The sequence below is a fragment of the Equus quagga genome, chromosome 13, assembly GCF_021613505.1.
Source record: "Equus quagga isolate Etosha38 chromosome 13, UCLA_HA_Equagga_1.0, whole genome shotgun sequence".
NCBI classification, from domain to species: domain Eukaryota; kingdom Metazoa; phylum Chordata; class Mammalia; order Perissodactyla; family Equidae; genus Equus; species Equus quagga.
In genome coordinates, this window is record NC_060279.1 from 91250566 (window position 1) to 91267226 (window position 16661).

At 60.3% G+C, this 16661-nt stretch overlaps 1 protein-coding gene across 4 annotated transcripts in view; it reads right to left on the bottom strand.

Moving 5' to 3' along the window:
• Positions 1-13577, bottom strand: part of NPAS1 (neuronal PAS domain protein 1) — a 16263-nt gene extending 2686 nt beyond the window's left edge. For 2 of the 4 annotated variants that reach the window (XR_006891410.1, XR_006891411.1), the window contains exons 1-9: positions 13422-13577; positions 12143-12389; positions 11467-11702; positions 5213-5286; positions 4835-4924; positions 2949-3123; positions 1306-1421; positions 975-1132; positions 354-460 (exon numbers count right to left, since the gene is read on the bottom strand). Coding sequence is in view for 2 of the 4 variants with exons in the window: in XM_046680472.1 (XP_046536428.1) it covers positions 354-460; positions 975-1132; positions 1306-1421; positions 2949-3123; positions 4835-4924; positions 5213-5286; positions 11467-11702; positions 12143-12264 (1078 nt within the window). In the remaining 2 variants the exon portion in view is untranslated. The remainder of the gene's footprint in view (positions 1-353; positions 461-974; positions 1133-1305; positions 1422-2948; positions 3124-4834; positions 4925-5212; positions 5287-11466; positions 11703-12142; positions 12390-13421) is intronic. The other 2 variants (XM_046680472.1, XM_046680469.1) reach the window with 2 other exon arrangements.
• Between the last annotated feature and the right edge of the window lie 3084 nt (positions 13578-16661).

Sequence of the window (16661 nt, forward strand, 5' to 3'; positions counted from 1 at the left end):
ACAGGTGCAGAGAGAGATGGGGAGACAGGTGCAGAGAGACGGGGAGACGGGAACAGACAGGGGAGACCGTGGGGAGAAGAGAGAAAGGCAAAAGGAGGGACAGAGACAGAGGCCGAGTCAGAAAGGCAGAGGCGGGTGGCTCAAGGCCCCGGCGTTTGTGAGGGTGGTCCGGGTCCCGTAAGTCCCCCTGATCCCACCCACATCCCGAGCTGCTGCTTGCTCTCCTCGCTGCCCTTCCTGTGCTGAGTTGAGCCCGGGAGTCGGCAGCAGGAGGGGCTGTGGTCAGCCCCGAAGAAGGACTTCCAGGGAGTGGGGCAGTGGGCGTCCTCAGGTCTGGGGTGAGGGGTTCTCACGGTCCAGGTGGCTTTGGCGGATCCTGGCTGCATCCTGTCCGTGGACGAACTGGTAGCAGCTGCGGCCCACCAGCTCCGAGGGCCCCAGGTCCATGTGGTCGCTGACTCTGAGGGCAGGGGGGCGACAGAGAGAGGCGGGGAGGAGGGGTCCGAAACCAGGGGGTCGGGGAGAGAGACAGAGTTGGCTCCAGCAACACCCAGGGTCCAGACCCTTGCCCTGGAGTGCTCTGGGCCTCAGTTTCCCCTCTGTAAAAGGGGCGCGAGAATATTTACAATAAGAGGGTGGCTATGGGCGTTCAAGCACATGGCACTCCTGGGCGTGGGGTGGCCCAGCACCCCGGGGGGGCTCAGAGCGTGGGCACCATCTCACTAGGTAATTTTCCCCACCGCGTGGTGCCGGAGAGAGACGATGAGAGATGGAGACTGGAGAGGCCCAGAGAGCAAGGGGCTCTGCGGAAGGGAGGGCCCGGTCCCTCCTCCATCCCCAAAAGCCCCGCCCCCGCCCCCTCTCCCGGTCACCCCCGGTCCTCCGCTGCTCTGCCGCCTCCCGTGGCTCCCCAGTGCCCCAGCCCACAGACCGGGGCTCCCCCGTCCGCCCGCCTCGGCCCCCAACCCCGGTACCTGCTCTCACAGGCAAGGATGGTGAGCCCCAGGCTGAGACGGAAGACGATCGTGTGTCCGTGGAGGGGCAGCTCAGCCAGTGGCGCCGGGGGCAGCGTGTGCCCGAGGGCCACCAGCCCCAGCGCGCGGGCCCGGAGGCGGCCGGTCACGTGGATGACCTGCGGGCGGGGGGCGTGGCCAGGGGCCGGAGGACCACAGTCTGGCCGGGCCGGGCTCTGGCTGTCCCCCTCAGGTGCTGGGGCCCCGGGACAGAGCTGGCAGGAATGCAGGACTCTCCTGGGCGGGGAGGGGACGTGAGGGTCCGAGGCCGCGGCCACGAGCTCGCACCCACCTTGTACCCCGAGGCCTTGACGTGCAGCCCCCTCTTGGTGAGGGTTGATTTCATGCGGATGAAGAACGAGCGCTCCTGGACCCCGGAGGAGGGGGACCCCTCGGCGGGGCTGGCCTCTGGGGGGAGAGCGAGGGCGGTTGTGGGGTCCCCAAGAGGGAGCACACAGGCCGCCCTGCCCCCCCGCAGAGCCAGCCAGAAACGGGGTCACGGCCTCAGCTGCTCAGCGACAAACTCACTCACCTTGTCCACTACCCCCGCTCCCAGCAGCAGCCGGCCGGCCAGCCGCGTCTTTCTAAAGCTCGGGCCTGACCTTGTCCCTCCGCTGCTCTGAACCTGCCATGGCTCCCTAGGACTTCTGGGAGAAAGCCTAGCTACTCAGGGTGGCCTAAAAATTTGGTCTCCTGCAACCTCCAGGTCTCAGGTCAGACGTCCCTCCTTCTTGGAGGAGTCCAAGAAGCCCTCCTTAACGCCAGGCTGGGTCGGCCGCTCCCGCTGGGGTCTCCCATCCCAGCCCTGCCGCTCTGGGTCGCTACGGTCTGGAGACGGGTCAGTCTCCGCCACTGGACTGTGAGCCCTGGGGGCGGGGGGCAGCTGGGCTCTTGTCACGACTGTGTCCCCAGCTGGGCACAGATCAAGGGCTCAGGGTATAGCGACAAATAACACTCACGAATACAGATTAGTCCATAAACGCATCATACCGTCTTAGAAACACGCTCACACGCAGATGACCCTGGGCCTCAAACTTAGGTGCAAACACAGTCGCCCTCCCTGACAGTCCTGCACGTGTCACAAACATCTCCCAGGCTTGCCAGCACTGCTGATAGCCCAGGTGTTTCTGGAATTTTCCAGGGGAAAGGAGGGTTAGACGCACAGACCCTGGAGCCAGACAGACCTGGGCTGGAGTCCAACTCAACCACTTATAGCTGTGTGGCCTGGGGCAATTAACTTAACCTCTCTGTGCTGTGCCTCAGTTTCCTCCTCTGAAAAATGGAGATAGTAATACTTCCTGGTTTGTGGGGCTGGGGTTAGGATTCATGAAATTATGTATTAAAGGCACAGCACGTGTAAATGCCCCGTAAGCGTTGTTATTGTTCTTTACCAAAGTCTGGTTCCATCTGTCACGCACAGGCACCCTCCTCTCAGCAGCCAGAGGGGTTTTTCTTTTTCTTTTCTTTTTTTTTTTTTTTTTGAGGAAGATTAGCCCTGAGCTAACATCTGCCGCCAATCCTCCTCTTTTTGCTGAGGAAGACTGGCCCTGAGCTAACATCCGTGCCCATCTTCCTCTACTTTCTATGTGGGACGCCTGCCACAGCATGGCTTGATAAGCGGTGCCATGTCCGCCCCCGGGATCCGAACCCGCGAACCCTGGGCAGCCAAAGCGGAATGTGGTACTTAACCGCTGTGCCACTGGGCTGGCCCCCAGAGGGGTCTTTCTAAAGCTCAGATCTTGGGTGGGCAATCTTAGGGAGCTTCGGCAATTGTAGGGAGCCAAATCTTCCTGCCTCAGTTTAGACTTTGACTCATTTTATGAAAATTCGCTTTGCACAACGCTAACGAGAGCAGTCTTTGTCTAAATGAAACAGCTGGATACAGCGGACCCGGTGTCCCCTCAGACCTCATTCTTTGGGGGCCCCTGGAATTACCGATCTCGGGGGTATCCGTAAGCGAGGAAGACGAGGAGGACGAGGAGGAAGAGGAGGGGACGGAAGGCGGGGTGGGGGGCCCGGGGGTGGGGGCCCGCAGCCCCAGTTGCTCCAGCACCTCGGAGTGGTCCCCCGGATGGATGTAGTCAAAGACGCTGCTGCCCGTCAGCTCCACCTGCCGGCCACCGCGGGGAATGCAAGGGGCGGGTGAGGTGCGCGCGCAGTCACTCGCCCGCCGGTTCCGCCTCAGACTTACTCGCCTACGCGCAGGCGCGCTTCATGCCGGGCTTGTGTTTTTCTTAGGGTTTTTTTTTTTTTTTTCACCTTTTTAATGGAGGATACAAACTTAGGCTCTTCTCATGCCCTCCCGCTTTGAACTCAGTGATTATTAAGTATTTCCTGCCCCTACTCTATTAAGAAGGAGCCGTGCAGGGCTTGGGATGGGGGAGGTCAGAGCCTCCATTCACCCAACTCCTGCTTACTCGCTCCCACCTCCCTAAAGCAAACAAGCGTGCCCTGAAATGAATCACAGGGCGTCTCAGCAGGAATGGCACTCAGGACACAGCAGTGGAATGGTTCTCGAACTCGTTAAAGAGTTAGAACCTTTTAATCAGACAGACTTTTTCACTCAGTTTCACTCCCCAGGTCTCCTGCAGCAGTCCCCTTCTCTCCACGCCTCCCCCAGTCCAGGCCCCCATCTTCTCCCCGCTGCGTTCCTGCCCCAGCATCCTCACTGGTCTTCTGTCTTCAGTCCCTACTCAATATATCTTCACAAGTTACTCATCTGAACACAGCCCTCCTTCCAGATGCCTCGCATGTCTTCACTGCCCCTGGGCTTGGGGTCACAGGCTTCCCTCTATCCCTCACCCCTCTGAACTCCTCCCCTCACTAAACCCTTTCCTCCACTCTTCCTCCCTCCCTTCCTCTTGTCCATATGTCCCTTCCTTCAGAGTCTTCCTCCTCCAGGAATCTCTCATGACTCACTGAAAAGCTGCTCACAAAGGCCAAATACCAACACATCAAATTTTCTAAATTTACCATTTGCCAAAATCTTTGTAAAAACGATAAGAACTGATAGCAATTTGCGTTGAATAGATTGGCAAGGCCTAAGATGTCACAGGGAGCCAGGACTCCAGGGATGGGGCTTTTGGTCTCTCCCTGCCCTCCCTTTTTTTTTTTTTTTTTTTTTTTTGCTGAGGAAGATTAGCCCTGAGCTAACATCTGCCACCAATCCTCTTCTTTTTGCTGAGGAAGACTGGCCCTGAGCTAACATCCATGCCCATCTTCCTCCACTTATATGTGGGACGCCTGCCACAGCATGGCTTGCCAAGCGGTGCCATATCCGCACCCGGGATCCGAACCGGTGAACCGTGGGCCACCGAGAAGCGGAACGTGCAAACTTAACCGCTGCACCACCGGGCTGGCCCCTCCCTGCCCTCCTTTTGTCATTGGGCCACCAGCTGCAGGAGCTGGGGCAGAAACAAAGATAAAACAAAAGCCAGTCAACCAAAATGCCACAGAAAATCTTCCAAAGCTGGCCAAACCCAAACCCTTCCAATACTAATTGCTGTAAACCTTTAAAATTGTCAGAAGAATCAAAATTTTGGTGAATGTGGTACATTTGGCAACCATTCCCTGCCACACTGGTCTTTCTGCTCATTCGCTTTCTCCAAATTGACCCGTTACTTTAATAACCCTCCTCTGCCTGTGGGGAGGACCCAGATATTCGGTGCCATGTGGGGTTCCAGGGAACACACTTTGGGAGCCACAGATCTAGTCCGTTTTCATGCTGGGATGGCGAGGTCGGGAGAGAGAAAGGGCAAACACGGGCCGGCAGGGGAGTTGGTGGCCGAGCCAGTCCGGGCAGCCTGCTGCGGGCCCCTTACCTGTGAGAGACCCAGATAAATGGAGACGGTCTCCGAGATGTAGAGGAACTTCCCCTCCTGGTTCAAGGCAAACACGAAGCCGTCCAGGGACTAGAGCGGGGAGAGACAGGGAGGGAGGGGAGGGCCTGGCATCCGTCTGTCCAGCCGGCAAGTGGCAAGAGGTTCTGAAACCAGGATCTCCGGCTAGGAGGGATTACTCTGGGGGTGGGGAAAAGGGTCTTTGGTGGTCCTCGGCTGGGTCAGGTAGGAGGGGGAGCCCCAGTATTCGGCTCCCCAGTCCCGGGGCTCCCTGTGGGATGGATGCTGGAGAAAGGGGTGCTGTTCCCTGACGCGGCCACCAGGTGGCAGCAAGGAGCAGCAGGCAGGGAGGGGACCCACCTGCAGGATGTGTCCTCCCAGGTGTTGCTCAAAGATTTCGGAGACCAGCGCGGCGGGACCCCTGCGGCCGGGGGCTGCGGGCAGAGGGAGGGGTGGGGTGAGGCGGCCGGTCGGTCTGGCTGACCCCCCCCCCCCTTCTGCGCAGGCCCCCAGGGAGCCAGGCTCCAAATCTCCTTTTTCTCACCCGGGTCCTGCAGCCAGCTTGAGACACTGGGGGCCCTGGGCAGGGAGAGGCCAGGGGTGTGGGGAAGGATGGAAGGGGCAGGCTGGGCCGGACAGACAGACCGACAGACTGAGACACACAGAGACACCAGGAGGTGCAGAAAGGGATTCATTCATTCACTCATCATTCATTCATCCTGCAAACTCTCTCCAAGCACCGACCGTGCGCCAGGCCCTGTGCTGAGTGGTGCTGGGGACAGAGGTGGCCGGGACAGCCGGGTTCTGTCCTCACAGGGCACCCAGGCCAGGGGCAGGTAAACAACAAGCACCGAACAAAGAGAGAATTCTCAGCGGTGGCCGGTGCCGCAGAGAAGTGAGTAGGTGGCGTGACATAAAGAAGGACGGCCGAAGGCTTGTGGAAGGAGGGAGCGGTTGAGCTCAGACCTGGAGGATGAGAAGCAGACAGAGAGGAGACCCAACGGAGAGACAGACAGACAGAGAGGGAGGGAGAGAGACATTGAGAGACCAAGACAGAGACAGACAGATGGACAGAGAGACGCACAGAGAGATATAAAGGACTAGAGAAAGAGAGAAGGACGTCACAACTCGACAACAGAAAGCAAAACAACCCAATTCAAAAATGGGCAAAGGACTTGAATCGACATTTCTCCAAAGAAGACAGACACATGGCCAAGAAGCACCTGAAAAGATGCCCGACGTCACCAGTCATTAGCAAGATGTAAATCCAAACCACGAGAGACCGGTTCACACCCACCAGGAGACCGGGAAAAAGAAATAGAAGAGTGTTGCCGAGGAGGGGGAGAAATGGGAAACCCCACGCGTCAGCGGCGGAAAGGGACAGTGGGGCAGCTGCCCTGGAAAACAGTTTGGCGGCTCCTCAGTAAGTTAAACATAGACTTATCCTATGACTCGGCGATTCCACTCCTGGGTATAGACACAAAGGATTGAAAACAGATGCTCTAACAGGCACGTGAACATGTGTCCACGGCAGCATTATTCCTCTTAGTTGAAAGGTGGAAACAACCCGGATGTCCATCACCTGACAACCGGATAAACAAAATGTGGTCCATCCACACAATGGAATATTATGCAGCCACGAAAAGCAATGAAGCCATGACCCGTGTGATAACATGGATGAACCTTGAAAACGCTGTGCTGAGTGACAAGCCAGACACAAAAGGCCACATGGTGTGTGACACCGTTTATATGAAATGTCCAGAATAGGGAAATCCATGGAGAAAAACACGGATTAGTGCTTGCCAGGGGCTGGGGTAGAGGTTGGGGGTCTGGGGAGTGACTACGAATGGCTCCGAGGTTTTACTGGGGGTGGTGGAAATGTTCTGGAACTAGATAGAAGCGATGCTTGCACAACATTGTGACTGTATGAGATGCCACTGAAGTGAGCGCTTTAAAATGGTGAATTTCATGCCACATAAATTTTACCTCAGTAATTTTTTTAAAGAGATAGGGGCGGAGACATACATAGACACAGAGAAACCGAGACGGGGTAGAGAGACAGAAAGGGCCAGAGAGACATAACGAGATGGAGAGACAGAGGAAGAGAGACACACAGAGAGAGATACAGAGAAAGACAGATGGGGAAACTGAGGCAGAGAGAGACCCAGCCCCCCCTCAGTTGGGAGCAGAGGGCTCCAGACATTGGAGCTGGAGCTGGGTGGAAGCCCAGGTTGTCCTGGACCCTGTTCCCACCCAGGACCCCCCAAGGGGTCCTGTGCCCAGACCGGGGAGCCAGGGGGAGGTCTCCATGACCTGGAGGGTCCCCAGGTGCCTGGCTCCTGCAGGGCTAAGGGTCCAGGTTTGTTGTGCAGCCCCAGCGCTGTCCCTCCCCAGCTGTGTGCCCTGGGACCAGTCCCTTGGCCTCTCTGTGCCTCAGTTTCCTCCTCTGTCAAGCGGGTTTGCTAAGGGCGCTGACCTCCCTGGCGGGATGAGCGTTCAGGCAGCTTAAGGAACAGAAGAGCGAGGGCCGCCTGGCACCCAGCAGGCGCTGCTGGGATCAGTATTAATAGCGTGATGACTATTGTTATTTCCGGGCCATCAAAACACCGGGCGGGCTGCGAACCCCCGGCCCCGCCCCCTGTGGTCCAGGCCCCGCCTCCTCCTCTCCGGAGCCGCCCGCCCCCCACATCCTCCCGGCTGTGCGCACCCTTTTTCCACCCCCGCCGGAGCTCCAGGAACAATAACCCGCGGTGTGGGGTGGGGGGGTGGATGGGGACCCTCCCCCGAGATGCAGCGCGAACCAGCCGGGTGACAGTCGGGAACAATGCCGCCCGCTAATTGTCGCAATTTTCCCCTGTCATTTTTGCTAATTCCTTCATTTTCCCTCCCGCAGGATCAGCCCAGGTCAGGCTGAACAGGCTGCAATTAACGGCGCTAATGGGCACGTCGGGTGGGGGCGCAGGGGAGGCTCAGCCCCTGCTGGTCCCCCTCCGCGGGGGCCCGGGTGCGTCCCCACCCCTGACTGATGCCCCTTCTTACTCCAGCCTCCCACCTCCTCTGGCCCCCAAATCCAGCCGGTGGCTCTTCGCGGCTCCCGGATCTGCCCCCTCCTCACGTCCAGACCCCAACCCTCGCTCACTCATTCAACAAACACTGGCTGAGTTTCTCATCCAGCCCGACTCCGCTGGAGAAGAGAAGCTGTCCCAGTGTCACCGTCCCTTACACACGGCGGGGGCCGAGGGGCAGAGGGGGGAACCCGAGCCTCTCCCGGGCCTCAGGGGGCTCCTCTTCTCCTCTCCTTCTCCATGGCCCCGAGCAACATGCTGACGGGCATCGTGGGGATGAAGGGCTGGGACTCTGTCACCCTTCGGGAGTCTGAGAGGGGACCAGCCAAGTGATCAGAGTGCCTCGCTCCCGGGGAGCAGGTCTGCGGGCCGCAGGGGGCATTTCGGCCTCCACTTTCCTGAGCCTCATCCGTACAATGGGTCTAGCGACAGAGCAGACCGGGTTCCCCCGTAAGTGGCGCACAGTAGGTCCCTGATTCCTGAGTCCTCACTCTCTGCTTACCGGTGTTCTGTGGGCGACCTCGGAGCGCCTCTACCCTTCCAGATAGCTCCCTGCTGTCCCCCTGGGCCCCGCTCTTTCTCTGCACCCACGTCCATTTTCCTGAGTCCCACGGGCTCTGCCCTCCCTGCATCGCCAGACTCCAGCCACCTCTCACCGCACGGCTGGTCCCCACCCGGGTCTAGCTGCCTCCTCACTGGGCTCCCTGCTTCTACCCGCACCCCCAGCCCCTCCGTTCCCGTTTTTCTTGGGGTGACAGCCAAGGCCTCACCATGGCCGGTGAGGCCCTGCAGGACCAGCCCCGGCGACCACTGCCCGCCTCACTTACTCCTCTGCAGACCCCTGGCCTCGAGCCTGTGTCCTGCTCCCAGCAAGCTGATTCCTGCCTGCCTCAGGGCCTTTGTGCTTGCTGTTCCCTCTGCCTGTACAGCTCTTCCAGCTTTTCTCAGAGCTGGCTCCCTACTTCCTTCCAGTCTTGGCTCCAAGGTCGCTTCCTCAGAGAGCCAGTGCCTGACCTGTGAATTAAGATGTCACCCCCCCACACACACACACTCCATTCCAGTCACTCAGCTGGCGAACTGAGTCCTCACTGTGCCCAGGCAGGATTCTAGGCTCAGAGACAAGGTGCTGAGGGAGACACACAATAAACAAGAGAGAGAAGAATTATATAGTGTCTGGTGTCCGATGCCGGTCAGTGCTATGGAAAGATGGTGGGAAAGGAAGACAGGGGGTGTTGGGGGGGGGCGTTGTCATTTTTCACAGAGTGGTCAGGGAAGGCCTCACTGGAGAGCTGACATTCAGAAGGAAGGGAGTTCCTGGCAGAGGCACAGCACGTGCAAAGGCCCTGGGGTAGAGAACGCACACGTTTCTCTGGGGAAATGCAAGGTGGCCAGCATGTGTGGGGGGTTGGAAGAGGTGAGAGGTGGAACAGATGACAGCAGGGAGGTGGGGGCAGGGGACCTGCCATGCAGGGTTTGTAGGCCCACCCTCGAGGGCAGGGCTTTGCGCTGTTCCCTGCTCTGTCCCCAGGACAGCGCCTGGCACAGGGAAGGTGTTCAATGGGCGTTTGTTGAATGAATAACCAACGCTGATATGAGACCAAGGCTGTCTCCTCCCCTGACTCAGAGGCCCAGGGCTAGCCTCTCACATCTGTTGTGCTGTTTTACAGATGGCAGACTGAGGCCCCGAGAGAGGCCCAGACCTGCCAGGTAGGACCCATCCCTGGAGACCTATGAACGTGCCAGGTATGATCATTGAGAAGGTAGACCCTGGAGCCAGGCCGTCTGAGTTGAAAGCTCAGTGGGCCCGTTCCTGGCCTTGTGATCTTGGGCAAACAGCTTCACCTCTCTGGGTCTCAGTTTTCCACTTCAATAAAATGGGAATCCTAACGTTGCCTCCCTCCGAAGAGTTTTGAGCGGATTAAGTGAGTCAGTTTGTCTACAGGGCTCAGCCGTGGCTGCCATGCGTGTTATCGAGGAGGACATGGGGATCCCTCCTCTGCTATCTGACTTCAGGGAGCCACTGTCCTCAGTTTCCCCATCTGAACTATGGAATCAGGTGCTGGGCCTCTTGTTGGGGGCCCTGTAGAGCAGCAGAACCCCACGATTTCCTAATCGGGCAGGGGCGGGCGGGCGTCCACACAGGACCTGCCCCTGAGTCCGGGGCACGGGCAGGGAGTCCATGAAGTCGGTGGCCGTGGCCTCAGCGCTGGGCCTTGAGCCTCTGCCCCCCAGTTACCCATCCAGGCAATGGGGGGGCCTCCCCGGGGCTCTCCCACCCCCTCCCCCGGCTCAGGGACAATAGACAAGCTGTTTGTCCCCCCGCCGGCACACATGTTGTTCGCGGTAATGACAGTAATCAGCGACTAATGCCGCATTCTCTCGGCGCCAGTCAATTCGCCTAATTACCGCCTGGGAAGCCGGATTATTTAAATTTAAATGGTGATTTATTGCGAGCTTAATCAATGCTATTTTCTCTCCCTCTCCCCTCTGGGACCGGGGCAGAGGGAATTGGAGCCCCTCCAACCCCACCCTAAGGACACCCCTTCTTCTGGGGCGGGGGCGGGGAGAGGCCTGGGGTACCTGGTCCCTGTCACCTGCGACCTCAGCTTAACACTATTCACTGTCTTCTAGAAATAAGAATGAAGCAGTAATACATGAACTCGACTGACAATATCACACTTGCATGTATCTATCAATAAGAACGTCTGAATAATAATAAAAGGGGAAGTCTCTATATATATCTGTGTTTTACATATTCTATAGTTTTTACGGATGACAAATTGTATTTCTTTGTTTATTTCGTTGCTGTGTCTTGGGCCCTAGGATGGCGGCCTGTCCGGGGCCGGCACATTCCTCTAGTTCGCTTCCTGCCGGGGCCCAAGGGCTCAGCACGGACGCCGGCAAAGAGCAGATGCCCATAAACCGCAGCCCCACGACTCCACAAGGTGACCATCGATCCCCGGGGTCCCGCACATCCATCGCCTGCCCTGCACCAGGCACGTCCAGGGGCTTTACGCCCATCACCCGGGGGAGCCGCTTCTCAGCCCCCGGAGCGGAGCTTTCGTCACCATTCCCATGTCACAAATGAGCCCCAGAGAAGGGAGGCGTCCTGCCCGGGGTCACCACTCGGCCTCTGACCCCGGCTTTCCCGAACGGGGCGCGCAGACTCGAGTCCTTGGGTTCCCTCTGCGCCCCTCCGGGCTGAGTGCGCGGGAGGCCTCAGCCGGTCCCCTCCGGCCCGCCCAGGGCGCCGCGGGGCTCCTTTGGGATAATAATAATTCATCTCCTCTGATAAAAATAAGAGTATTTCCTAGTGGCGGGATCTCGGCCGTGGCCAGGCCCTCGCTCAGGCCAGAATTCCTGGAATCTTCCCTACCCGTTTTGCAGATGGATAAACTGAGGCTTGGAGACCAGAAGCGACCCGATAGGGACCCGCGAAAGGTCTGACTCGCTCGAAACCCGGTGGTCCCCCTGGATCAAGGAGCTGAGCGAGGGATGGCGCGGGGACCCCCCCCCACCGGCCTCCCCCGCGCGCGCACGCGCACTCACCCAGGCCGGCCGGCGGCCCCGCGGCCCGCAGCCCCCAGGGCGGCGCCCCGAGCGCAGCGAAGCGGCGCAGGCGGAGGTAGGTGACGCTGAGGCGCACGATGGACGCCTTGTCCAGTTGGCTCGAGATGGCCCCGGGCAGCGGGAGCAGCTTGGCCAGCTCGAAGAACTCCAGGTTCTCCTTCCCGCGCCGCGAGCGCGCCGCGTTCCGGGACTTCTCCTTGCGCTGCGCCTGCAGGCTGGGCGGGCGGCGCGCAGGGGGCGTCAGCCGGGCCCGGGATGGGGGGTCCGGGTCCTGGGGGCGAGCCCCGCCTCCTGGGGCCTCGGGGACGGGACGGGACGTTGGCAGTGGATTCAATACTCTGGAGGTGGGGGCAGAAGCTGAGTGGGGACTCTACACCGGGCCGTGGGGACAGAACCTTGGGTGTCAATTCTGGGGGACAGGAGGCAGAGGGGGAGATTGAGTGTTGGGTGTGAATTCCCAGGAAGGGGGGGTTACAGGACATCGGGTGAGAACTCAGGGTAAGAAATTCCAGCCCCTGGGGACGGGGACAGAAAGGGGTGTAGTCTCCGGAGGGGCGGGGCAGAAAGTGAGTGGGAATTCTCCCAGGACACCTCCTGGGGGGCGAGGCCAAGATCGAGGGGCGGGGCCATGACCCAGGGGCGGGGCTTTGCTCACCAGGGTCCCGGGGGTGCCTTGACCATGAGCCCCGGCAGAAAGTCCCAGGCGATGCTGCCGCCACGACCTCCCCCGCATTTGACCTCGCCGCCGCCGCCCCTGCCGCCGTAGGGCGCCGCCATCGCCGCGGGGACCGCTCAGACGGGCCCGGAGCAGCCTGCGGGCCTCGAGATCCGCGTCTCCTGCAGCGGGAAGGAGCCAGACGCGCTCATGGCCCGAGGGGGCCTCCGGGAGACCTGTGGGGAAACTGAGGCCCGTGCGCAGCTCAGGGTAGCAGCAAGGAGCTGGGGGTGGGGGGGGGGGGGGCTGGAGAGTGCCTCAGTTTCCCCTCCCTGCAGGCCCGGGTCCAGAGCCTGCAGCTCACTCCAGCTGGGCCTCGGGCGCAGCGCGGGGCGAGGACGTGCCCCGCCGCCGCCTCCCCCGCGCCGCCCGCCAGCGCGCCCGCCTCACGCCCGCGCCGGGCCGGCTCCCGCATACCAATAGGCGCACGCGGCGCGCATACGGATCCGGGCGGCCCGCGCGCTGCGTGCCAAGCATGCCCAAGCCGGGCGGGGGGCGGGCGCCTCGCCGGGCCCGGGCGCGCCCCGCGCCAGCCCGCAGAGCCCTCTGCCCCGGGGGTCCGCCCCGCAAGCCCATCCTGAGAGCCCGGTGCCCCGCATCTGCGGTGCGCCTATTTTCCAGGCTGGGCGAGGGAGGAGGTCGGAGGGCAGAGGGCAGGGACCCCACCCCAGGCTCTGCCCAAGGGCCACCCCCAGCTCCTCGGGGGTGGCGCCACGTGTCCCGGCCGCCAAATCTCCGCAACCACAACTTCCACCATGAAGACCCGGGCGTGGGAGCCACAGCCCCGACGCAGCGGCCACAGCCTCCGCCCGAGGACGCCCCCAGATGGACCCGACACTCCGGACCCAGGTGTCCTGGTGTCCAGATGCCCCAGAACCAGGAACGTGCTCAGTTAGGCTTCATTTCTCCAGGCCTGGGCATTCAGGACGCCCTCTCCCCCACCCACCGCCCCCAGGATCCAGGCTGCCCCCAAGCCTCCCCAACCAGGTGTTCAGATGCCCTAGACCTTGGCGTCCAAGTGCCCTGCCCTCTATTTCTCCAGGATCCCCCAAACCTCCGAGTACCCCATCCTCCGGCCTCAGGATGCAGGCGTTCTGATATCCTGGCCCCCAGGACGCTGGAGTTCCAGCCCCTGCTGCTGTAGGACCCAGGAGTTCCCCGTCCCCTCCTGCCAGCCTCCAGGCAGCGCCCCCCACCGCGGGACCCTCAGCCTCGTTACCTGGTCGCGGGGCGGGCTCCGGGCGCGGCGTGGGGCCGGCCAGGCGGCGCAGAGGGGCGACCCCATAGACCCCGGGGCCGGCGGTGCTCGGCGGGGCGCGCGGGCCGTGGCGCTCCGGTCCCCGCGCGCACGGCGGCCTCGCAGACTTGGAGACGCGCGGACAGCGCGGGCAGGGGCGTGGCCTGAAGGAGCCCCGCCCCCCGAGCCTCCGCCCCGCCAGCCTGGTCTGGGGGTTCCCGGCCCGGGAGTCCCCAGCTGCCTGGGGTCCGAGTCCCGTAAACCCCCGGCAGCATCGGGGGCCCAGCCCCCTCCCCCCAGGAAGAGAACCTCGGAGTCGGAGCCTGCCCACCCCGAGAGGGTGACCCGGCGTCCGGGCACTAACTGCACCCTATCGGGAGGAACGGGCGCCCCAGCTGCCCCAAGGGAAGCCGGTGACCCCGCGGGGGCCAGGCAGGCACCCGCCCCGAGCGCCCCCCAGGGGCGGAGGCCCAGACGGCAGTGCCCCCTGCAGGACGCGAGTCCAGGCGTGCGAGACCCTTCTCTAACTTCGGGGTGTCAGCACGCCCCCCCCCCCCCCCCCCCCCCCGCCCCGGGCAAGGAGGGGAGCCCGCACCCAAGCCCACCCTCCTGTACAAGGCCAGGATTTGGCATCCGGGCCTCTCAGGGACCGGGACACAGACATGCGAGGAGGAACTGCAGAGATCAGGGTCCTGGGGTCGTATCTTCAACCCCCTCACCGCCCCCTACACACACCGCAGGGACCGGAAGCCTGACATCCGAGCTCCGCATTAACTCATCAATAGGAACTCGGGGGTTGGAGCGCCTCCCACCCAGAAGGGGGACCCAGGCGTCCGAGCCAGGCCCTCCCCACTCTGATGGGAGGTCCCCCCATCCCCCTCCCAAGCCCCTTCAGCCCTGGCGTGGGGGTCTCCAAGCGCTTAAACGCTCCCGGGAGACCCCATTGCAACGGATGTCTTCAGAGAGGCGGGTAGGCGGGGGCTCCGCCTCGGGTTGCACAGATGGAGAAACTGAGGCATACACCTCTGAACAGCCGTGTGCCCCAGCTGATAGGAACACGCTTAACCCCGCGCCCGATAACCGCGCTTCACAAGTAGGGATCGCTGCGTTCCGTGAATCCTCTCCGGCTCTGAGCTGGCCTCCATTACTAAACCTATTTTACAGTTAGGGAAACTGAGGCACGCAGCGACTAGATAGCTGGGTCATGATGGTCTCTTGGCCAATAATATTTCCCTCTTTATCCCCAGAGAGACTTGGGAAGGCGTCAGAGTAGGGATTCAAGCTCAGACCACACTGATGTGTCCTGACACTGCTTCCTGGCTGTGTGGCCCAGGCAGGCGCCAGGCTGGGCCTTGAGATGTGCACTCATCCTGTGCAATTTCTTTAGGATTGCACACACTCTGATCTTGTCCAGGTTAAGAGCCTGATTGCTGGGGTTCAAATCGCAACTCTGCCACTCACTGCTGTGTGACTCTGGGCAAGTGGCTTCACCTCTCTGGGCCTCAGGTTTCTCTCTGGTAACGTGAGGAGAATTTGATCCCAGCACACACCTCATAGCACTGTTGTCAGCGCTGAATAAGGGCAGCCAGCAGTTCTCAAAGTGCAACCCTGAGACCCTCTCGGGGGTCTGCTAGGTCAAATTTCCATACCGAAATGTTTTCTGCTTTTTTCCTTTCATTCACCCGTGACTGCCCAGCGGAGCTTTCCAGAGGCTGCACGGCATTCGATGTCGCAACACGCTGCACACAGAAGCAGCCAGGGCACCCAGCTGGCTTCCGTCGCGCCGGACTTTCCGGAGATGTGCCAAAGTGTAAAGTAATGGCCCTCTTCTCACTCGGATGTTTTGTGTTGGAAAATATATTTTTCATAAATTACATTATTTATGTTAACCTGTACTGGGTTTATTATTGCTACTTAAAAATAACATTATCTTAAAAAATTCTCAGTTTTGGTTTCTGATGTGGCTTATAAAACCAGAATCAAAGCTCTCCAGTCTTCCCTGGGAATGGAAAGAAGTCGTGAGACCAAAAAGCTCAAAAACCGCTGAGTTACGCCATCTCAAGCTGAGAGCGAGCCTGGCATTAAATATGCTGGATACGATCGTCAACATCCTGGACGCAGACACCCTCCTGGACCCAGATGCACATGCTCTGACCACCACTCGTAGAGTCGCTGAGACTCACCCAGACACTGTTTGGGGGTCTTAGTTTCCCATCTGTGAAATGGGTGGGCTGCCCTGGATTTCCGCACCCCCAGAGGAGGGAGCTGGGGTGCTGCAGTGGGTAACCGAGGAGCGTTTGGTAAAGGCTTTTAACAAAGGTTTGGGGGGACCCACGAGGGTGGGTGCAGCACCCCAGGTCAGGCAAAGCAGGGAGCAGTTGCCATTTGGGGCTGGAAGCGGGAGGGGAGGGAGCCGGTAGGGGATCCTGGGGCTGTGGATGCTGAGACCTTTGTGGTCAAATCTCCCATCCCCCCTGCCTGGCCTGGCCACCTCTCAGCTGCATCCGGCTCTCCTTGGCCTTCCTCTGCTCTGAAGAGGCTCCCCAGTCAAAGTCCTGAGGCCCCAGTGCTCCCAGAGCAGCCTGGGTGGAAGAGATGAAGGACAGTGTGTGCCTTTTGGAGGTGGTGAGCTCCCTGTCGCTAGGGGAAATCAAGGAGAGGGGTAAGATTTTGGTGGGTTCTGAGAGCATGGGGGTGGTACGTGTAAGAGTGTGTGTGTTTGGGGGGATTCCAGTGACTTCCTAAACATTTTCATTCTTCTCTCTTGGCAGGTGGAGGGCATGTGACGCAAGGGCTCAAGTTCTAAATCTGGCTCCACTTGTGTGAGCTTGGGCCGCTTCCTTCATCTCCCAGTGCCTCGCCATCCCTCTCTGTAAAATGGGGGTATTCCAAGAGTACTCCCCAAATAAATGAACCCCTGCTCCCCACATCCACAGGAATCTCAAAAATAGAATATTGGTGAAAGAAAGAAATAGTGGAAGAATTCCTCCAGAATGAGTTCATTTTGATAAGGTCCAAACGCAGGCACCATCAAGGATTTCTTCCTTAGGGATGTGCCCCCGGGTGCTAGAAGAATAATGGATAGTAAACCAAAAGAATGAGTAATGGGGGAGTTTGCAGCGTGCCTGAGTCCGGGGTAAGGGGAGGAGGATGCAGGGGGGGGGGGGGGGGGGGGGGGGGGGGCCGTAGCAGGGGTCTTGAGGGGCCGGTGCGGCCCCAGAT